This window comes from Anser cygnoides, chromosome 3 (genome assembly GCF_040182565.1).
Source record: "Anser cygnoides isolate HZ-2024a breed goose chromosome 3, Taihu_goose_T2T_genome, whole genome shotgun sequence".
Classification (NCBI taxonomy): Eukaryota; Metazoa; Chordata; class Aves; order Anseriformes; family Anatidae; genus Anser; species Anser cygnoides.
The window spans coordinates 62,116,398-62,140,672 of NC_089875.1; the positions used below are offsets into that span (position 1 = coordinate 62,116,398).

The 24,275-nt window shown below is 37.3% G+C and overlaps 1 protein-coding gene across 23 annotated transcripts in view; it reads right to left on the reverse strand.

Annotated features, from left to right (window-relative positions):
- EYA4 (EYA transcriptional coactivator and phosphatase 4) overlaps positions 1-24,275 on the reverse strand; it is a 158,477-nt gene that overhangs the window by 44,181 nt on the left and 90,021 nt on the right. For 10 of the 23 annotated variants that reach the window (XM_066994266.1, XM_066994264.1, XM_066994265.1 and 7 more), the window contains 3 exons: positions 10,613-10,737; positions 9,329-9,412; positions 4,612-4,704 (listed from right to left, as the gene is read on the reverse strand). In XM_066994266.1, coding sequence (XP_066850367.1) covers positions 4,612-4,704; positions 9,329-9,412; positions 10,613-10,737 — 302 coding nt within the window. Of the gene's footprint in view, positions 1-4,611; positions 4,705-9,328; positions 9,415-10,612; positions 10,738-24,275 lie in introns of those variants that run through there. The other 13 variants (XM_048075744.2, XM_048075745.2, XM_048075752.2 and 10 more) reach the window with 8 other exon arrangements.

Genomic DNA, 24,275 nt, shown 5'->3' on the forward strand with positions numbered 1-24,275 from the left:
AGACAGAACGGGGGCAAGTGCCCCAGAAAAAAATTGTGCAACATTCAAATTAAAAAGTCTCTTCCTTTCACTCTTTCTCTTCTTTTCACATCTATTTTTGAACATTTTAGAATGAGACATTTGAGAAACATAGGATATAAGACCCACAATAAGAGAACACTATGACTGAGCAGGGCTTGTGGACTGTAATTCAGTCAGTTATCAGATTTAAACAACTTTTACTGCTGTAACCCTATTTCTCTTTTGGTGGAGAGGACTGGTGATGGAGGAGATGGTGAAGGTAGGTTGCTATGCTTTTCATAGCCGTGTCATTTTCTATAGCCATAGGAATCGGGGGTAGACAACTTTTTTTTTTTTTTTTTTAAATTAAAAACAGATCTGTCTCTTCTCTGAAAAACTCAAAAATTTCTAAGACTTCATTACTTGACTTTAGCAAATGAATGGTCTTCTGGGCAGGTATAAGACCCTTTATTTCTCAAGTGAAAATCCATCAAGCTGCATACTTCTGAAAAGAAAAAAAGTCACATTTTGCACTTGCTCTGTAAAAGCAGCATGCAGATGTTGGCAGGTAAATTCTCTATTCACTGGGCCCACTTTCGCCGCAGGTGGCAGTTCCGGCTGAACTGTGCCACACAGGGTTCCAGCATCTCCACCCTCTATCCATGAGGAGGGGTGGCCACTGGAAGGAAACATGGAAGGTGGAGATTCAGAAATGGCAGTGAGGCTTGAGGACAGATGTGTAAGAGAAGAGCTCCTTAGACTGGAAGTCTGAGGATGGGGTAGGAAATAGGATGAGGAATGAATGTACTGGATGGCAAAAGACATTGCTGACAAGGGTTGGCTGAGATGAAAAGACAAAGGTTTGCAGGAGATAGGAATGGATATGCTAGGAATGGATAGGAATATCTATGGAGAAAAAGGAGATATACGTGGGCCCACTGAGGTGAGCTCCAAACAAGAGAGCCTGGGAGAGCTGAGGCTCAATACAATGCTGAGGACATTTCCCTATCCCAACCAATGCTGATTCACAGAGGGGGCAAAAAGCTGACGGCCATCTCTTACTATTTACTCCGTTAGCTCAACTGTCCAAGGTGGATGTGGAGAACTGAAATGACCATAAATGATGCTGATAGCATGTGTTGGGTTCAGTAAATTAACAGAGACTAGATTTCTGTATTTTTCCATTAAGCATCTGGAAAATTCTGTGTAGATGATAGGTTAAAAGGATCTCATTTAAATAGTGAATCACAATTTCTACACAAAAGGGAACCAAATGAAGGTTATGCAGTGGTGGCATTTCCCAACCTTGCCTTTAGAGCCTTCAGATTTTTTTTAATTTTTTTTTAATATCATTTTTCTGGGTGTCATAAATAGTAAATAGAAAGGCTGACAAGAACTTCAAATGTTTCCCTCAGCTCCATTAAAATGATGAACAGTTCCCAAATTAATCTAGTATTCTAAGCAATTCAAATACAAAAAGGCATGCACTCAATATAGCAGCTGCAGCAAATTTTCAGAGTATGAAAATGCTCAGTTTAAGATTGTTCTGCAGCTCTCCACACCAAAAAGAGTCTGCTACAGGATCACAAAGATTCAAATTGTATACTGATAGTAATTACCAACTGCCATCCTGAAGAAAAAGGAAGAGGAAGAGGGGTCCACAGTGTGACTCCCTACCTTGCTACCCTATGCTAAGTGGTGTTTTTTTTTCTCAGGGGGTAACTCTACAGAAGGGGGAGAGCAGAGCTCCTAGCATGAGCTGCAACACCACAGCCAGGACAGGGCCACCATTCTAACTCTCATTTTAAATTCATTAGATCTGCATGGTTTATTTTTCAACTTAAATTTTGAGATGTGAGGTTTCTTATTGAGTATATTGAGTTTATGTTATTTAAGTGAGACTCAAGGCTAGCACACTCAGTATCAACTTGCAGGTTTATTGTCATGGACTCATAGAATCATTTGGGTTGGAAAAGACCTCTAAGATCATCTGGTCCAACCATTAACCTAGCACTGGACATAGTCATAAGACCATGAAGACCGTCTTGGAGGCACCTCTGACTGCAGAATGTCAGGGAAGGAACAAGCCTGAGTGTAAGACAGCAGTTTCAAAAAGCTGCAGTGTTTATCCATCAAAAATCAGGGTTCATCCGTTACCTGGGAGGCCTCCTCTGTCTCTCCTGCCATATACCTTGCATGGTACATCTCATCATCACTTTCTGTGTTAAAGCTGGTCATCAGAAACAAAGCTGGCTACTTTATACCCTACAGAGCTTGTTCAGCCTTCTGCTCAGCCCCAGGACATGTCACGGGTTTTCATTGCCCTTGGACCATGGAAATCAATTTTAATGGGTAGAATATTTGAAGGAGAAGAATTCTGCATGGCAGACTCTCAAGTGAGCCTTTCCCCTATGCGATTTTATTTCATAAAATGTTTAATAACATACCTAAATATTTCCCTACTTAACAATAGTTGCTTGAATTCTTCAGACCTATGTTTGTTTAAAACAGAGAAAGTGATATCCCTGCTAGTGGCTAGTGGCTTATGTCCAGGCATCCTCGTGAAATGAGCTCACAGGTGCTCTGAAAGCTGCAGGAAAGTACTAGCATTATCACTTTGTCACAATTGGGAATAACATATATTTGTTACTGATTTTTGGGAAAAAGCAAACAATGTTAAATGCTGGGCTTTGCTATGCATTGTTTTCAATTGCAGCTGGTTCATCTGAAATGGCATCTTTCCACTAGTTAATATTTATTGTCTTTAGCAACACATCAAACTTCCCAAATCACCAATTAGGTTAAAAAGTCAGAGAGATGCTTTTTTCTGTGAGTTTTTATTTTTATTTTTTAAGACATCTGCCACAAAACTGATACAATCATATTGTCCAGTTTACAAGTACCAGTAAAATGCAAGTAATGGATTTACTCCTTAAGAAAGGCTCAGTACATTGTGAAGGGAGCTCTGCCTCTCATTCTGACGATGAAGACTGCACATCACTTTGACAGGCAGGCTACTAATTTCCCACTTTGAATGACCATACTCATTGAATACTTGAGTTTGTGGCTTAAACAGAGAATCAGGCTCATTTTTCATTTGAATATGCAGGTGGCTAACTGACAAAAAAAGATTGTGTAAACCTCAAGTTCCTTCATTTTTTGGCAGCGCCAACTGTTTTCAAATCTCCAAAGATCTCAATGCTTCTTTTCCTGTCAGTGGAAGCTAAGGGGTGAGTGGCATCCTGAAAAATCAAGCTGTTATTTAGGTACCTAAGAATGAACTTGAACTGCAATTTTTGGCACCTCCTTCCTGCAAATGTTGCCTTAGCCATGTTTTGCATGTGTGATACAACTCAGATGTCTTAAATACATGGGACAGGCTGATAAAAATCTCATCAACAATGCCAAAATCACATATAGTCAGACATTTTATAACCTGTAATCATTACTAATAAAATCTTAGGACAGAGTATCAATAATCACAGGGAAGAAAAAAGAAAGCCAACTTTTTTTAGCCAAGACTATTTTTTTTTAATGGAACATATTAGATTTTAAGTTGATGTTGTTTCTTTCATAATGAGAACTTTTTTTTTTCATTTTTACTAATCAGAAAAAGTATATGCTGCTTTACATCTCATAAAAGATCTTTATTTCAGGCACAAAATTTGTTTTCAACTCTTTTTTGAATAACAAACTTCAGAGTGTATCAGCATTTACTGATGCCTAAAAACAATTCCAGAAGCATGTGCTCAGTTTTTAAAACAATGTAATTATACAGAAGCATCGTTATTTCCAGAATATTTTAAATAGGCTGTGACTACCTATGTCTACCAAAAGTGGCATGGCAATTCTTGGTTTCAGTGAAATTTCAGTCTTGAATTGGTATTTCCAATACCACTTGCTGAGTTGGTATTTTCAGACATGAAATCAATTCTCCTCTCTCTCCCTTCTAATGTTATTTTTAGCAGGATTCAGCCTAATAATTAGAAGGCAGTTTTTTTTCCATATTTTTTCACAGTCCATCGCCTTTTAGTAATTTATAGGAAACTACTTAGAAGTTGCTGCTGGCTTAATTTTTTAAGAAGTAACTGAAATTTATGATTAACATTAAAATATTTAAAATGCTTAAACTGAAATATTTACATGGAGAGAAAGCAGCTAAGGGAAATCAGGCTAGTGTTTAAAATAACACAATGTTCATACAGATAGAAAGGTTAGCATTGAAATATAACCCTTAAGATTTAAAATTTTACAAATTAGAACAGCCTTTACAAAGGTAATCTATTTTTTTCTTCCTAAAATCATACAAGACTAGCACTGAAAAAAAGCTACGGTATAATAATAACATTATTACTGTAAGATTTTTACATACAGGAATGGTCTTAGTCATTATTAAAGCTGCTTTTTACAATCATAGCTCATGAAAAATGCAATTATTTTTTTAATCTACATAAACAAACAAAAAAAACTAGAATTATTATTTGGTATTAAAATGTTACTTTTTGTGGCTTCTAAAAGATCACTTCCATGCACTGCAATGCTCATTAGTGAAGGTTATTAAATACTACATTAATGTGCATATAGCGATACATGATCTCATTATGGCTTTACCTGACCCAGTAAAAGTGTCAAGCGATCCATCTCCAGTTGTTGTTGTTGTTTCGTTGCTGTTCATGGGCTCTGTTTTGACTGCAAGAAGAGACACTACATAGAAGAATAAGTAGACATGAGATTTTACTTCTAAATTTATACTGGAGTCCTCATGCCTGTCTCACTAGTGGTAGTCCAGATATAATAATCATGTGGTGCAACAGCTTCGACCTTTGCTCTACCACTGCACTGAGACACTCTACCATTGCTACCATCTGGAATGGCCATGCATCTATATAGCTTTTTATCTGTGCACTCGGCTATCTACTGGCTTTAGCAACTGAAATATCTTCTGGGGTGATTTCAACCTAAATCTAATTGATTCCAACAATTCCCTAAGAGTAGCAGAGAGGAAGGAAACATTAGCTGTCAAGGGATATAGCACATCACAAAAATAGTTTTGCCTGATGAGTGAAACAATAATAATACGGTTTCATGCTCATATGGAAGCAAATTACTTTCACAGTGCCAGCATTCTGCCTTCTCCTTCACCTTTTTCACTGTCTGTGGGATTTTATTTATTTATTTGTTTTGAGCTAGGTCACCAGCAAGCAATTTTCCATAAAAGAAGAGTGAAGTTTAAAAGAAAAGAAGTAAAAGAACTACAGTGGGGCACAAATGACAGCTGTAACAAGTCAGCTTCTAATTCAGAGGTTACCAAACATTTGGGTCCACTATAAACTCAAAATATTTCTTAGAGATAATCACGCAGTCCTACCATCCAAGCCATAACTGAAGGCACCACAGCGGCAATCCAGATTTTATAGTTTAACATGTTACCTACACAGACCATTTAGCATGGATTTTTGCAATGGAGTTTGGGAACCACTGACTGATGTGGTAAGAAACAGCAGTGCAGAATATGCTGCTACTTTTAATAGATATTTGACTGGCAAATGTCAAAAACACTAACATCGGCAAACCCCAGCGTTACCACAGTCACCTTGTGACGATCAGTTAGGCATGTGTGAACATTTATCAGACATATCAGGGGCCTGCTAATAGATCACAGCACTGATCACAGCCCAGGCATGCGGAGTGCAGTGGCGATGAGAACCTGTACGTGCCACTGCCACAGTCATGTGCCAGGCACTGGAACTGGAAAGACACAACCTGGGGTCTGTGGAGAAGCCTTTGCTGTGACAACCAGGCTGGCTGAGCCCCTCAGCAGATGTAACATATCCTGATCAAAAGCATTTTCTGCCAGCTAGCTACCTGACCCCTCCAAGGGATGTCAGCTAAGCCATCAACATCACTGCACCCTCATTTGACTTCATGGGCAAGCCTGAGGTTGGGGGAGTTTAAATAACAAACAACAAAGCAAAACAAAAACTGGCAAAGATTACATAAAATGAACAAAGTCATTTGTAACTGTTCCCATTTCTCTATTTAAGTGTGAAAGGTACTTTTATTTTCATCAATAAAATCAGTAAAATATGTAGCAGGAAAAAGCTTAGGGGTCATTTGCTACAAAATAACAATCACTCCGCTGAACCTCAGGCCTTTCTGATTACTAAATACAGATGTCTGCCTATACCTCAGAAGGAGAATGTCAAACCATAGTATGTGGAAAAGTTTTTTATTTTCCCCTCTGAAGATCTTTGGTCATATGTTACTTTATAAGCTGCATGTCTCTTTTCTCTTCAGAGTGCAGACATTTACCTACATGAAAAAAAACTACTTTTCAGCACCTTTAACTCTTTCTGTTCAAGCAGGTATTGCAGTATTGCCCATACTGAGCTACAAACCTATGTCTAGTATTGCATCCAGAAGAACACTTCGGTTTGCACCTAACCATTTTCTTTAACCAAAGCTTCAGTAACAAACTGAAGTGTTTACTACAGTTTTGTCTATTTCTGGTTAATGCCAGCTGCAGTGCACTTCCATCAGCACAAACATTCACCAACTTTTTCTCTCCCTGTCAAGCAGAAAATGATCTAAAACAAAAGAAACCCTCTCATGTACTTAACTTGAGGGAAAAAAAAAAAAAGCATATTGTCACTGTGTTTTGTTGAAAAATACTTGTAGCAATTATTTTTTTATGTGCTTGATTTTAAACAGTTCTACTTTGTTACATTCAGATTTTATCACAGTAAGGAATTCATCAAGGTCTTTCCTCAGTGTAGCTAGACATTTGGACTAATACTTTTTTTTTTTTTAAGTTGCATGTCATTAAAACAAGAGGGTGAAAAAGCACTACGCTAACTAAAAAAAAAAAAAGAAAAAAAAAAAGAACAATTCTAACATCAGACAAAGCAAACAAACAAAAACTTTAAAGCTGAAATCAAAACAAGCTGACACCAAATCAAAACACAAAATCATCCATAGGTTTCCTGACACATGTGAGATAAAGTGTGGTTGTAATACTACTAAGGCAACTACTCTAGACATAGTGCAAAGATCACGAGTTTGAGCCATCATTGTGAGTGAATACTTAAAAGAGTATAAATTTAATATTCTGATGTGTTCATTTTTATTTATTTATTTTTTAAGTGTGGATTAAGTTTGGATTGTTTTAAGTACTGAAAGAGCAAAAATAAAATGAAAAGTGTTCTCAAGCATTTGAGTGTTGCTAACAGTGAAGACTGCAGATGCTAACAGAGGAGAGCTACCATGATGGTCAGGGCTGGGGCACATGATGTACAAGGACTGACAGAAGAAGCTGTGGTTGTTCAGTCCTAAGTAGAGAAGGCTGATGGGAAAACTAATTGCTAGCCTTCAGCTACCCAATGAGAAAGTGCAAAGAAGATGAAGAACAAAGGCATGCTCTTCTGTGAATGTGTCCTGTGAATGGAGTGGAGGCAACTGACACAGGGGAACAATCCAATTAGATGTAAGACATTCTTCACCATGAAAGTAGTCAGGCCCTGGGACAGTGCCCAGAGTGGCTGTGGCACCTCCATCCTCAGAGATACTCAGCACTGGACTGGACGCTGCCATGAACCCTACTCGGAGTAGGACTTGGCCCTGCTGACCTCCAGGGATTTCTCCCAAACCTAATTACTTCTAAAGTAACCCCTACTACTACTCCAAACAGACAGTAATTTCTACAATATAAGTTCTTTATTTGATGAAGAAACTTAACAGGTCAACATGACTTTTACTCTGACTTTAACAACCTCTTTTTTTTCCTAAAGAACCTCTCTGTGTTAAGGACTGAGAATGTACACGGAGTTTTAGGGGCAGGAGATGCTACTACTATGCCCAAAGCTGGACAAGCACATGCAATAGGTAGAAGGTAATATTAGAGCAAACAAGTGTGACTACAGGCTCATCTTCTTCCGATTTTTTTTCTGTTGTTTAGCCAATGAGCTATGAAAGTTGTACAGAGGGCAGCAGCCAAATGCAGCACTTCTCTTGTGGTGGCTGGCAGCTGCCTGGCAAGCTGAGGCTCAGCTTAGAGCTGTGCCAGGTCTGGAGGGCAGGAGATAGGGCCCAGTTTGGGCAGAACATCTGAGATGAAGGATGGAGATGGCAGGCACATGGAAGCAGCCAAATAAAGGCAGCCAGGGAAAACCTATAGCATATACACCTCATGAAGGGACAGGTTATGGCACATGCAAAACTCCACACAGTTTAAGCACATATCCCGTAATGACAGATATATTAAAAAGTACAGATGTATGAAAAAGCACAGATACAGAACAAATTGGGCTCACCAGGACATATTCAAGCACAGATCTAAACATGCTACTGCCTTTGGAAAATTTAATTTCAGTTTGTACCAAAGCTGAAGTGCCCTCAGTAATGCAAGTAGTTTCATACTACATTTCCCCACTGTTATTAATTACTAGTTAAATTATTACCTTCTATATTTATCTCAACATACTGAATAGTTAACTGAGGTGACAGACTAAATTAGCCTTCCTTAAACTTAAATTCCTTAAACTTAAATTCAGCAGGAACATTCACATGGAACCATTTATTCTAATGTAAAATATTATTTTGTGCTTGTCTGATTTATCTATCTGTCTATTTATCTATCTTTTATTTATTGTTAACTCTGACTTGCAAATGGCAATCTATTCCTATTTTTTTTCAGAAGGAAACTTTTTAAGATCTTCCTAAATTTAGTCCAAACCGTCACAGCTTAAGCACCTGTGTAATGGCTTATAGAGAGTCACAGTGATGAACATTTACACCTGTGATTAATCCCACATGTACTGTGACAATGACACATATATAATTATTATTAATCATTGTATCTCATAACAATTAATAACACATGGGAGAGGAAACTCCTAAATGAAAACAACATCTTGGAAAATTTGGCCAAACGTTTGTGAGACACATGTGGCAAGTTACATGCAGTAGCACAATCAGTACTACATTCCACATTCAGTGGAAAATCTGTTGGTCTGACTTACAGAAATGCTGAGAATTAGCCCTTCCCGGCATGTTCACCACACGGGGCTCTCCCAGGCTCTCAGTGCATCTATGCAGTTAAGCTAATTTTAAGTTTACTAAAATTCTCCTTGCTCTTTGAATGTCTTTCAAAGTACAGTAAGATAACTATATATTGCAACTTCCCTCCAGTTTTCTGGCTGTGGGAATAGCCTCTTGGGAAAGGGTGGAAAAAACAACATGGAAACGTTCAAACCAGAGAACAAAAGAACAGAGCAAACCAAGAGAAGTTACACAGCAGTCACAGAGACACCACCACACACATGCACTGTACCAGGATCTCTCATACTTGTTGCAGAGGAGGGAGTACTGCAACTCAGCAACCAGTCTGCAGTATTTAAAACTGTCATGTTGTCTCCTGAGGACAGGAATGGTACAATGGTTCATTGTCCGAATGTCTGTTCAGTGTACATGAATATTCTTCAATGCAAGTAAGTGTTTTTACTCTTTGAGCCAAGTCTTTTAACTGCACTGTATTGTTTTTATGAGCATTATTTTAACCAGTTTATTTATTAAAGTATAATATAGGGGCATATATTTATTACTGTTCTTTAATGGTATGCTTGAAGTTTTCCCTTCTATTTAAGCTGGAATATGGATTCTATTAAAAATAAATAAATAGGTTGAACCTTAATGGTTCAGCTTTTTTTTTTTTTTTTTTGTAGGGCTCTATTCCCTTCATATGCATATTCACTTTTTACTGAGATTTACAGATATATATATAAATATATTTAAAATAGGGATAAGTAAATAAAATGTTTTACATCATGGCCAGAAAGAACAAACTACAAAGGTCTTTTTGGTGCCAGCTGTTAAACTACAGCCATGTATAAGCTCCAAAAAAGCAGACTGAAACTCCAGCTGGACTTGTATCCATGGTGTCACTCTCGTGAACGGTAATGGGGCCAGGACTCCAGCTCAGAATGTGGTACCCTTCCTCCTACTCCTCCGTCTCAGCTATGGAAGAATCTATTATCTGAAAATATTGGAACATCAGTATTGTATCTGCACAGCAGTGCTGTGTCTACAGTAATAGATACAGCAATAATAAACAGTAAGTTTTGAGGGAAACCTAAAAATCTCTTTATGACAAATGTTCATTCCAAGAAATAGAATTAGCAAGTTCATCATAAAATAAAAATTACCTAAGCCAGCAGTAGTGACAATTTTGATGCACTTCTTTCAACAGAGTTTGAAAATAAATCTACATGGGTATAGTTTAGGGCATAACAGTAAATTATTGTTTAGCAATGAAGTATGAAGCAGAAAATGCAATATATGTCAAGTTACCAACAGGTATAACCAAGCCTTTAAGACCTGGTACAACTGTACAATAATTTTCTTAGTTTCACATTTGCATAGTTCTGCCTCTTATTTCAATTGGTGGAAATTGGAGAAATAGGGATTAGTAGATTTACACTGGTATGACTGGAATTTTTTAAATATTTCTTTCTGGGTTTATAAGCGGGTTTATACTCATCATTGAAATAACGTTAAAAATGCATATGACTAAAAGCTAGCCCAAACTTTCTATGCACCAGAAATGTTTTACACTTACCTCCTGTTCCATTTGTTGTAACTGATGTACTACTGAGATTAGGTTTATCCAGTTTGGAACTACCTGGTGCATCGCTGCTTCCAACAAGATTATGAGGACTTGCTAGATCTTGCATTTCCATAGACCTGTTAAATAAGGTGATGGTATTTATATATATTGTGGTACTACCTATAATAATCTACTTTTTGTAAAAAAGCATTTTTACATGGAAAATTTTTAATGTAGCTAGATTAACAAATCAATACCTGTTCCTGTGAGTTGTTGTTGTTTTTTACTAAACCTAAGAAAGTAGCAAATAATTTGTTGTGAACAGCAACACCAGTATTACCCACTTTTCCTCCAACTATTATGAAGTAAAAGACACAGGCTTACAAAACTGCTCAAAGAGCTTGTATAAGATGTACATAAGGCAGTGCATATATATATATATGTAAATATATGTATGCTTGCACACATGCAAGGATGGATGGCTAGATGGATAAATGTATGTAAGTATGTATTTCTTAGAAGAAAACAGAGAAATTAAGTAAAAAATCAGTCATTGCAGAGCAAATCAGAATAAGAACTTCTGCCTCCCGTTATCTGTGTTCTAACCACCAGTAGTCACTCAATTCATACTAAATCATAGTAACAGAACACACAGGTAAATTAACAGGCCTTTTCCATACATCTGAAAGTTTCTTCACTCTTAAAAATGCATATATTCTTACTAGTTTACTTGATATTTTTTCTTCTGAGTCGTTTCTAGGAGACTCAAAAACTTTCAATAAAAAACAATGATGTAGATATAGACCACAATGGATTCCAGTGTCAGAGTTGTACTGAGGGACTGTGGATGGCTTTCATTCAGTGACAACAGATCTGCCTTTCTCAGACAAAGCAGACAAGGAGTGTTTCTTGTTAGACTGGTAATAACAATCTAATTTGCAGTGTGTGCTTGCCTTTTCCTTGCTTCAGTTATAAATTAATTACTGAGATTTTTTTCCCCAAAGAAGCCTTTTTTCTATGTATAAGCAAAGTTGCCAGCCCATCTGCAACAGGAGAACCATTTACCATATGTATACTACAATGGCCAACAGAAAGATTGTCTTACACAGCTGTAAAGACCAAATGAATTGTAGAAGGCTGAAATGACTAAAAAGAGAACAGTTTTGATAGTTCAATAAGCACAACTGCTCCTGTATCTTCATATTATGGCCAGGAAGAGCAGTGGCCAACTGCATATGCAACACCCAGCATCCTAATTATTTATTGCAAGTTTCATTTTGAAACTGTCTTCTGTACTCCACACATCCTCTTCTGGGAAAAACAAAATAAAACAAAACAAAATAAAATCAATAAATCAATTAAACAAACAAAACTCACCATATTTCCATAAAATATGGGTCTGCTGTCTGAATATATATATATATATATATATATAATTTTTTTTTCCTCCAAGATATGAAAAATATCCAGAATGACAATGTTTTCCATTTTGTGCTCCCAGTTCAGCTGAAATCCTGGGTCATTCACTTTGCCTCTCATTACATTCATTTACTCCAAGACACAAATCGCAGAATCACAGAATGGTTAGGGTTGGAATGCACCTTAAAGACCATCTAGTTCCCACCCCCCTGTCATAGGCAGGGACACCTCCGACTACACCAGGTTTTTCAAAGCCCCATCCAGCCTGGCCTTGAGCACTTCCAGGGTTGGGGCAATCCATAGATTCTCTGAACAACCTGTGCCAGGTCCTCATCACCCTCTGAGTGAAGAATTAATTCCTTATCTCTAATCTAAATCTAACCCCTTTCAGTTTAAAGCCATTCCCCCTTGTCCTATCACTACACTCCCTGACAAAGAGTCCCTCCCCAGCTTTCCTGTAGGCCCCCTTCAGGTACTGGAAGGCTGCAATGAGGTCTCCCTAGAGTCTTCTCTTCTTCTCCAGGCTGAACAACCCAACTCCCTCAGCATGTCTTCACAGGAGAGGTGTTCCAGCCTTTGGATCAACCTCATAGCCCTCCTCTAGACTCATTCTAATACATCCATGTCCTTCTTGTGCATGAGTCCCAGAGCTGAATACAGTACTCCAAGTTGGGTCTCACGAGAGCAGAGCAGAGGGGGAGAATCAACTCCCTTGCCTTGCTGACCACGCTGCTTTTGATGCAGCCCAGGATACGGTTGGCTTTCTGGGCTGCTAGTGCATGTTGCTGGCTCATATTGAGCTTTTCATCTGCCAGTACTCCCAAGTCCTTCTCCTCAGATCTACTCTCAATCCATTCTCTGCCCAGGCTGTATTTGTGCTTGGGATTGCCCCAGCTCAGGTACAGGACCTTGCACTTGGCCTTATTGAACTTCATGAGGTTTGTACAGGCCCAACTCTCTCGCCTGTCCAGGGTCCAGGTTTAGAGCTTTCGAGTCCTGAGTATCTTCTAGTTTAGGAAATACTACATCTCAATTGGGAAAGTGCACCAAGGTCTTATCCAAAGCCAGGCAAAAAATCTCATTTACTCCAATAAATGCTTGAATCCTGCCTGAGATGCACCACTATACTGTTGGCAGGGCAGTCTTCCCAACAGCAGCCTGGATGAGCCAGGGTAAGCTGATATTGCAGAAGGTCATGCATCAGCAGGTAGGAATTTTATTGCAATATTCACGGAAATTCAAAGGCATAAACTGAGATTTGAACTGCTTTGACCCAAATTTCATCATCTAATTGTATATACATTTCCACACATCTGTCAGCAGTGCATTATATTTATTGTCTACTGGAAATGTGATCAGTGTTAGATGAAATAAAATGAACTCAAGTGGTTTACTATTCCGTCAGTTTTTGTTTAGTAGTTTCTGTACAAGGATAGCAGCTAAAGGTTAAAAAAAGTATGTGAGTTTCCATCTTGTATGTATTTAAGGGAGCAGGAGAATGCTACACAAAATAAACAATGTGCGTTTCATTGCATATACAGTTTAATACTCCCCACGTGTTCACTTAGCAGTTAAAGTGTCATGATTTCCTGTTCAAGTACAATCAGCCCAGAGATCCCTAATGAGCAGTTCTAACTTGAAAAGTTCACATGTATTTTTTTCTTGTTTAGCATGAAAACTACAATAATTTATTTTCAGACAGGTATTTATCATGGCCACAAATTTAAATGCTTCAGCTACATTTTCATAACCAAAATCATTGATTTACCCAGATACTGTATGTAAGAACTATCCATCTTAAGCACTCTTCACACTTCAATCAATCAGATTTTATTAATCAGAAAACTAAGTCCACTGGTTTTCATTTGCTTATCAAAGAACATACACCAGTTTTATAAAAGGAAATAGTTTTTGTCCCACACCAGTATGAAACCTTTTATGCAGAAAAGTATAATGTCTTATATTTGTTTTCTACGGTCAGCATCTAGCAAAAGGCAGATAGATGTCCACACAGGGCAAGTTCATTAATTAACACTATTTTTAAAATAGTATATTTACAAATACACATTTTATTTAGATGAGTAAAATACATCTTGCACTTGCAGTCTATTGAGGAAAAAAGAAAAAAGAAAAAAAGAAAAAAGAAAAGAAAAAAGAAAAAAAAGAAAAAAAAAAGAAAAAAGAAAAAAGAAAAAAGAAAAAAAAGAAAAAAGAAAAAAGAAAAAAGAAAAGGATTTCCAAAACACTAAAAGGCTTCACAAAACCACTTGTATACATTTATGCTTATCCTGGGTGCTCTACCCTGTGTGAACAAGTAAGGGGATTATTTTAATATATCTCTATGTGATATATTTATTCAAGTGCACATTGCCTTCTGTGTAACAGATGTCATTCAATTCACCTTTCTGGTTGCATTTAGTTTACCTTTAGCCTAAAAAGTTCTCGAGAAGATGTAATAGACCTACTCAAATCTTACATTTTCATTGAATGAAGGATTCAGGAAAAATGTTTAATAAAATGGATGAAATAATTCCAACATCTTGAATTCATTTTGTCAAACTAAATGTTTATCAGAGTCCTGCTTTCACTAACTTAATCAGAAGCAGGTTTGGGTTCAGTACGTGTTTTCCTGAACTAAAAAAGAGAAAAGAAAAAAAAAATAAAGAGTGATCTCTGAAGGATCAATTAATACTTGTAATTTTATGCTTTTATGTATTAAATATATATATATTTTAGTAGAGGCAGTGTGTTTCAATTAAAGAAAATAATAATAAAGCCCATTGTTAAAGCTGCTTTAAAAAATACATTGTATACCTTTTTTTCTTTTTTTTCCTTCTTCTCTGCCAGGAATTTAACTGTTTGAGCTTTAGTTTTCCCACTCTTTAACTGTCTAAGGCTACTTTTCAGAGTAATTAAGTAAAACGTTAAATTGTATAAAAAGAAATATTTTGGAAGGAAATGTTTTTGCAAGATGTTTTAAATTCCTCATCTGTTTGTTTGAAGACTGCTAACAGGACTCCAAGCTTCTGAGCAAAAACCTGAAATCTGGCAAGATGGATTTGTCTTTTATTCTGCTTTGGCTGCGCTTTAAGTCTTTGAAAATTGGTATTTGCACATGTTTAGTGGATCATTTCAGAGGCTTACTGGAAAAGTCTCTAAACCACCCCTTTTGCACAGAACAGCCTCCCAGACAGACCCCTGTGGGCTTCAACTCCAACCTGAACAGGGACAACCGCAACAAATGGAAGTTGTTTGCATCTGTGTATGAATACTGGCTTGCCATGTTAGAGCACATTTTGTTCCTTGGCATGAAGTGGTATCTTTTCAATGGTTAACCTATGTTCTGTAGTGGGTTAAGGAACAGCATCCAAGGAAATAAATTTTCCCACCTGTCTTTTCAATGGCTGCTAAACAGAACCTGTGATGCATCTTGCTCCACTGAAGAGTACAGCTGACCATCATAATCTAAACTAGCATAGGAAGCTTTCAGCATGGATAATTATGGTTGCTCAACTTAACAGTTCCATTTCTGTATAGTTTCTATATAGTTTTATAACAAGTTCAAGCCTTGCTTCTAGGGTTCTGTTTTTAAAACTCTCACCTCTCTCTTTTCCCCCTTCCCCCATTACAATCACATTTACGTTAGTACACTGCTTTTCTTTGGCAGAATTAAAATCTATTTCTAAAAATTCTGAGTTGTTACAACACTGTTATCTGTTTGCATTTCCAATTAAAATATAATAAACATGTAGGAAGAGCTGGGTTCTTCCACAACTAAAAAATTAATTGATTATTCATGAATTCTACAAGTAGATCATATTTAGATTTTTTTAATGGCATAATTTTTCAAATGCAAAATATATAAAATATTTTTACTATATTTCAAACTGTTTTCTACTAATAACTTTGAAAGTATGAAATCATTTATCAAAGAGCTATAGAAGAAAAAATATTTTAATGTGAAAACAAAGTGTTTTACATCCTAAATGAGTATTTTACAAATCCAAACTAAAAGTGAATTGAAAGGACTATTTAAGATTAAATAACTGATTAAATAACTGTATATAGTTTCTATATTAACCAGAACAAAAGGCATTTAAAAGTATTTTTCATTTCAAAATTCTTTAAAAGGAATTTTTCTACATAATTTTCTTTAGCAGAACCTTTACTAAATTTCACTGTCGCAAAATGTACCCCACTGTTGGGGGCAGAAGGAGAAGGGTCGTTTTCCCTTTTTTCTTACATCCCTCCTGTTGTAACTCCACTTACATATCCATATGTTCTCACAGAAACCTGGAGCCTTCTCCAATTAAGATGTCAGCTACCTTGGAGCTTCTAAAATTAAACAAAAAGGGCATTTCCCTTTATTTAACTTTAACTTATAGAGCAATATGAATATTGAGTAACAGATCTGTTCAGACTCAGCTAAATCTGTTTCCTACTGCTGTCAGCTCAACTCTCTGACCAACTATACAGTTTTGAAGACAAGTGAGCTGTTGTTATTTCCATTCCCCATAGATTTTTTTTTTTCCCCAGGTCTTCCAGCCATGTTCTGAACATGTCTCATAAGCATATCTCTCTTCCACATTCAGTCTGAGCTAGCTCCTACAAGCCTTTCACCCTGACAACAAATCAGAATGCATACACATACACAAATGTCAGTTCAACAAAATTTATGTAAAATCTGCAACAGAGATTAAAATAATCAATAACAACAGGTATATTTTTTAATATATACAGAACTGTATCATAACATTTCTAATTATTATACTAACACTAAAATACAGATTAATATTGTCTTTTCCAGGTGCTTTTACTTTGTGTATGGCACTTTTGCCACTGTAAAAGGTAAGGAAGAAACAGAAAAACTGATGAGATAAATTTGCTCCACTGGGGTGACTGTCTCTCTTGTTTTCTCAGGCTCATCAAAGCCTGCTTTGTATCTTCTCAAGCTCAAGAGATGGCCAAAATACCACATCTCTTGCTATTCTAGGCACAATCTCACAAAAGCATACAAGTTCTGGGAGTCTGCCAGAGAGTTAAAAACAAATAATGCTGCCGGACACTAGCAAGAGCTCCTTTCCACTCTCCTTAAGGCCTCGTTTCTTAATGTGTAAAGTGATCTGATACAGTGCTAAGAAGCAGTGAAAAATGTCATGTTATAGGGATATAACCAGCAAATGTTCTTCAGAGTTTTATTTTATTGCCTTTTTTTTTTTCTTTCTTTCTTTTTTTTAACAATCCAGAAAATAAGTGCTAAACTTTTTGCAACCATTTGGGGATGGAAGGTGGATTCTAGCTATATAATTTCTATTTCTCATGGTCTGGCAATTAGGATTTCAACTTCCATATTAAAAAGATAAGAGGAAGAAGCAAATGAATGCCACAACATTGATATTCTGAAAAATACTCTGTCAATCTGCAACCAATGTCAGATAAAGGGTATCACAGGTAGGAATTTTCAGTGAAACGAAGAACAACATTAGCATTTCTACCATGTCAATAAATACCACCTAGTTAATATATAATAAAAATACCATGGGGTTCGGCTTCATACAATTTTAACAGTACAATAAAGACTGTACTAGAGTTCTTATGACCATGGATGATTCATTGCATACTTGAATATTATCATGCACTTACACAGTGCATGAGTTCAAGCTCACAAGAAAATAACCTCTACCCAGGCATTGCAGTAACAGCACTGCAGAGAGGATCCTTCTAGTACAGAGACAATAAGTTGAAGAAAAATCAGAACTACTCAATTTTGTTTTATAGCTTTTTAGATCTCAACAATACTGCTTATCTTGCAGGGGATGGGACTCCGCTGGTGATCCTTTGGGGCATAAAGTGGCGCTGGCTGTGATCGTATCTCAATTTTCTTTCATGCCTATTGTCTTTCTCTTGGCTATTTAAGCTCTAATTCTAGGAGGAAAAAAAAAAAGAAATGAAAGAAAAAAAAAAAACACTCATGTAGACAGTATTACTTTACAGGAGATGTCTGCCAGGCAGTCAATGTCAGTGCTTAGGCTGCACTTGGTGCAGAGGGCTCAGATGAGACTGTGAGCAAACAGGTTCAGTGACAAAGGCCAGCATTGTAGTGTGCCTCTGGACAACACTTACAGCTAGATAAAAAGTATTTTTCTTTTAACAGCACTGCCACTTCTTCCCCAGCCCCCCTGCCCAATTCCCTAGTCACAATTCTGCTCTTACCCTCCATTTTTGGCTCTGAGCCATTCTGGGATTCTGTGTTTCCTTACAGCCAGGTGTCAGGTATTTTTTGTCTTCATTACATCCATGCTCCCTTCTTTTCTCAACATGTTCTCAAACACCAAAGGCCATATCTTTTGTTAGTCTAGGATATGGCTTTTGCTATAGTAATAAGAAGATACCGTTTTACCAAAAGGAGTATATGGATATCTTCTCAGTGGGTCTAGTGAAAAAAATATGACTAAACAATATGAAAAACAACTGCTTCCAAATTCAAGTTTTCTTTTGCTGGAGAAGAAACACTGCTACTTTCTTATTCTGTTTGAGGAATAAACTGAAGGTGAAAAGGTTAGATTTATTCTGGTGATGTCTAAACACACTAATGAGTTTAGAAGGCTCAGATTTTTGTGCTACATAATTGCTGAAAACTATTATTTGCTTGAGAGTCAGAAACACTATGGTCTCTCTGGTTCTTGATTGACTGAGACATTTTACTTCATTTTAATGTCATTTAATGTGGTTTCCAGCAAACCACAGAAAACTGTCTGTTCTGGTGCAATTGAGTTGGCCACAAATCCACAGAAAATTATTTTTTCACTCCCCTCTGACTTTGCTGGGGATCAACAACATTTTCTTGACACAATTAATAGAAAATGCAAAATTAACTTTGATTTCCACTTGTGGATAAAGCATACAATAATTTCTAGGAAATGCTTCTGGTTTCTCCTATTGGGCATGGTGTCCATTTGTCCAATGCCAAAAAGTATTAAAATAAATACATAAAAATTGAGACAACTCTGCAGCACAAAAAAAAAACAAAACACACACACACAAAAAAAAAACAAAACCAAAAAAAACCAGCAGCTTACTAAATTATTTACTTCAGCATAAACTTCCAGCTCACCCTCTCTGTGCTCAAGAGGTTTCTTCAGTTATACAACACAGGTCTACACTAACCACTAACAAAAACAGGGAGACTGTCATTAAAAAGATTTTCCCTGACAACCTTTTCCCTGTGTGGCTCCCCTCCGCTCCACCTCCCCAGTCTGCAGTCTGAGATTTGTTTGATTTGATGAAAGCAGATGATAGCTTTATATGGGAAACTCTTATATTCTGCTGCAATAAATGGATGCTCACAAACAAAAAAAAAAGTAAAGCTACGTTGACTGATACCTTCTGGACAGCTGGATCCAAGACTTTGAGATTTCTTTTGTGGGTTGTGATGGGCACAGGTTTGTTATGATACATTTTTAGTTCAGGGTATTCGCTCCAGGCTCTGAAGGAAGTATCTGTCAAGAGGTAATGTGGCATCTGAACAGATATTTCCTATTTTCTCCTTGAAAAAGGTAGATGGTAGGAGAAAATCTAACTCTAGGATCCAGGCAGAGAACACCTCAACTGGTAGTCAGAGTGAACCAGAGGCTGTTCTCTGGCTTATGGCTACCTGAGGAGGAGTAGCTGAGAGAAGGGTAAGGAGATAAACTTTCTTGGTCTGCATAAAACCTGGCCCACCATGGACCCCATGGTACCTACAGCCCTAACAATTTCATGGCACGAATGCTCCCTTGTCACAGCCCTGGCTCACGCCTGGACGTTTAACACCCTGCCGTGAGCTTTGCCATACAGTCCACAGGCTGGGTTACGGACTTCTAGTCCCAGTGTGAACAGAAAATACAGGAAGGTACATGGGAGGTTAAACCCATGTTTAACCTACTGCTTAAAAAAAAGGTGACTGAAGTAGTTTTTGAAGTCATTATGTGGGCATTTAAGTAAATCAAAAGCGATAATGACACTGCAGTTCCACAGGGAGCTGTCAAATATTGAACTTACATGAAATACAGACTACCAGTTTACAGATACGTAAGGTCTAAATACCGGTCTTTGGATCACAGGGACACATTTTCAAAGAGCAGTTCACCCAGCAGCTCCCTTTCGCACTTCTGATCACTTCCAGATGTGATCAGCACTTACGGACCCTGTGGTTCTTACGACATGATGATCTGTGTCATAAACAAATAACAAACACTTCTGTGGAGATGGCTAACACACAACCAACAAGCCTGCGGCCTTCTCTCCCACACTACAACTTCTGTAGCACAACTGGTCAGGGGAACTTCGGCTTTTCCTGCATCTCCAGCAGGTGACCTGACCCAGAGGAACAGGCAACCACCTGGACAACTGGAGGATCTCGCTGAGTCTTTATTTGGTGCTTTTAAGTCTCATTTGGGCAAAAAAGACATTTCTTACATATACAGACTAAAGCGCACTTAGACAACTGACGATTAGCTCTGCCAACTACTAGCCTGTTGCAAATCTGTCTTTTGTTAGAAATGGCCTTTGAAGTCACCCAGCTCACTGCATATAATTTCAAAACATCTCAGGGAAAACACACAGCACCATCCTTCATTGCATAACAGCATGACTTTAACTGGAACAGTGAGACGACCGTCTGGGTCCAGATATCAGTTCCTGGTATGTATCTACATTATTAATTGCAACATAACAACAGTGCCAACTTTAGTCATGTACCACAATATTTAAGCAAGCCTAAAATTGGGAAATCATGGATGAGAGACCTGTTAAAATTTCTGGGAATTTTGCTGTTGGCTTCAGTGGAGCCTGGACTGCACGATATAAACATTAGCTCACGTTTTCATAACAAGACAGCAGAGGGTTAGTTGTGTCTCTGACTCCCTGAATTGAAATGTCTGTTACATTTCAAACTAGTGGTTGAAACACGTGGTTCTTTGTCAGGGATTGCCCAAGGGAAAGAAGGTCTTTCAGGTGTGCAGTATTGTACCTAATTTCAACGTAATTTCATTAGCCACCAGTACAGGGGCCTGCAAGAGCTCCATCCATCTCCAGAAAGAATGAGTTATGATCGTTGACTAAGAGTTGTCAAAAACATATCACTTTCACACTCAATTCAAACTTTATATTTTAATGCAAACATTCTGAATCTTCTCTCATTTTTTTTTTTGGTAAAGATAAAATACAGACAGCTACTGGCAAGCAAGCTTAACATGGGAAACATTAGCATGTCTCACTTTTAACAGTGAAGTTCCCCTTAAAAGTTAAACCTGATCTGAACCTTGGCTCCCAAGACAAAAATTCTGTAGCTTACTTCATGTGGAGCACATTATGTTTGGCTCTAAAACAGTTTGTGTCAAAAGCAATTATTTCTCTTCTCTAATTGCAGTCACAATAATGTTCTATGTTTAGAATATGAAATAAGCATATGCAACTTTCTGACTGCCCGATGCTTTAACTGCTTTACCGTTTAATCATTGCTATTAAGTAATAAGGTGTAGCTATGGGTAACTATTCTGGATAGCAAGGTACATTGAATGCATTGCACGCATCCCTTTTCAATTTGTCCTGATAGATGATGTCCTGATAAATATACTCACGCTGGTTACTCTTTACAAATGATATTGAATGATTACATTTAATTTTGCTTCACTATTTGATTTCCCTAAGTCATTTTATAATTTTATAATGTAAGACCTAAAGAACATACACAGTTTTTATGTACCTTTTTTAATTTGGGTAGAATTACACAATCACAGAATCACAGAATCGTAGGGATTGTAAGGGACCTCCAGAGATCATTGGGTTCAACCCCCCTGCCAAAGCAGGTTCCCTAGAGCAGGTTGCATAGGTAGGCGTCCGTAGAAGTTGGTGATTTTTCTAAGAGTCAATAAATACATGTAGCTGAGGACTCTAGGGCATAATCCCTTCTGAATTATCCCCTGAAGCTGTAAGGAGTGGCAGGTACAGATGCAAAATGGGAACCCTCCAGTCTCAGCTCAGACTGGATTCTGACAAGTGAGCTGCAGTAGGGGACACCTGCCTGTCCATGCAGACAGAGGGCAAAGGCAAGGACAAGCACTGGCTCCAGCTACTCCATATCCCATGCCCCACCCTTACCCCCTCCCCCCTCCCCACCCCCGAACCAAAAACCAGCATGTCTGATGCAAACTGTAAAAGGTTTGCTGGTTTGCCTGTACTTTATACCTCTGTCTGCTAAAAGCCCAATTTACACCAAATGGTTTGACCTCAGTATGACTTCTGACATACCATCCTGCCTTTAAAAATCATAATATACCCACTTCTGTCAAAGTTCGAGGGAAAAACAGGGTAGGATGAAACAAACTCTGTGGTGTTGTTGGTTTTTAAGGTCATGCACATCTATACTGCAGACTTCCTGGGGCTAAGACTGTAATGTTACCACACTTAGCACAGATTGCCCAGTGGTTAAGGACTGGATTAGCAATACAGGGCACGCGACTAGGAGACATTAATAACAACATGATTGCGTTTTATATGTTTTGTTTCTCAGTAAATTTTAAAATATTACTGTTGTGAAACATAGTATAATAATTAAACCCTAAAGGGAATGAGTATGCTTCTCTAGTACTATTTTGAGAAAGACTTGAAAAGCACTACATTATTTGAGAACACAAAGTTTTTTCCATTGAATTTAATATATATAATTAGAAGGGAAATAAGATAAAACCCTGAAATAACATAAGAATAAAAGGTGATCTTATGTCTAGTCACCTGCCAATTACTTCTACAATGAAAAGCAAGTAAAATAAATACAAAATTTTAAACATTAAAGTCTTAGAGATACAGTTGTAAATTTAAATAGAAAATTCAGGAAGGAAGATGCATTCCCTTTTTACCCTCTTCTTCGCTCGGGTCACACAATAAATAATTTTGCTAAAAAGCCAATCCATTAAATTGCTTTATTTATTTGGGCATTGTATATGCTTTTTTTCCATAGATCTGCCAACATACCTTCCCAAAGAATTGCTGCTGCAGTCCTGGACCTCTCTTAAATGGTAGACAAGAATCTCCTATGAATTAGATTGAGACCATCATACTCATTTTCACTTATAACCAGATCCAGATTTGAACTTAGGTTTTCAAAGGTGGAAGGCTAGTAGAAGGCAAGAATATTTCATGCTTTAAGGGGAGGTAAAGTTACCTCTGCTCTACAAATGACATAAAGTCAATCCCACAGAAATTTGACAAACATACAGACTCAGATCACAGTAAATTATATCACTTGGCAGCTAAACTGGAGAACTAAGTCCAGAATTGCCAGCAAAACTCAAGACACACATTTGGATATATGGAAAGCTTTGAGATTTCTAACAGAAAGGAGTATGCACAGGCATCTTATGAGACTCATAAAGAACCTTATCAGTTGGGAAGGACTGTGTAAATTCTAAGGATCAGATGAAAGTTTTTTTGTGTTTTTTTCTTTCTTTCTTTCCTTTTTTTTTTTTTTAAATAAAAGCATTCAAAAGGAGAAGATAGAACAGACAGACCATCTGCAATGTAACCACATAAAAGACCCCTGGGCAAATCCAAACCCATTAGCAGAAGTGCTTGACAAATCTGCCAAAGAGCCAGATGCTGCTTATGGAGGAGTCTTTTTCCCTCCTTGTCATCTGGATCCTCTGACTTCTGTTCCCAGAGCAGGACAATGATGACTGGTGCGCAGCCTAAACTCTGTGTAAAGAGAACTGAAGCACAGGAATTAGGCTACCTTAAAATAAATAGATGAGACCAAGTCTGAAATATTATAAGGAAAACATTCTGAACATGCATACAAGTCATGTATAACATGCAGATGTTAGAAAACAGAAAGCAAACTTGCATTTACTTTATTTCCATGTGGTCTTTATATATGAATTTTTTGCAGTTCATTCTACTCATTTCTTTTTTTTCTTCTTTTTTTTTTTTTTTTCTTTTTTCTTTTCCTAGTGACTGATCAGGGTCTGGCAAGATGGCAAAGAGGTGATTTTTGGTGTGCTAAATACTAGCACAACATACTAACTACATGGTGTTAGTTAAGTACTTATAGAACACATAGATTGACAGATGACATTTAAAATGTATCTGAACATGTTGTGAAATATCTAGCCAATGAATTACACCTAAAAATATTTGAGAAAAAAAAAAAAAAAAGGTGATTCATTTAAACAGCAATGTGTAACAATCTCTGAATAGGGAATTTGGATCGAACTGGACA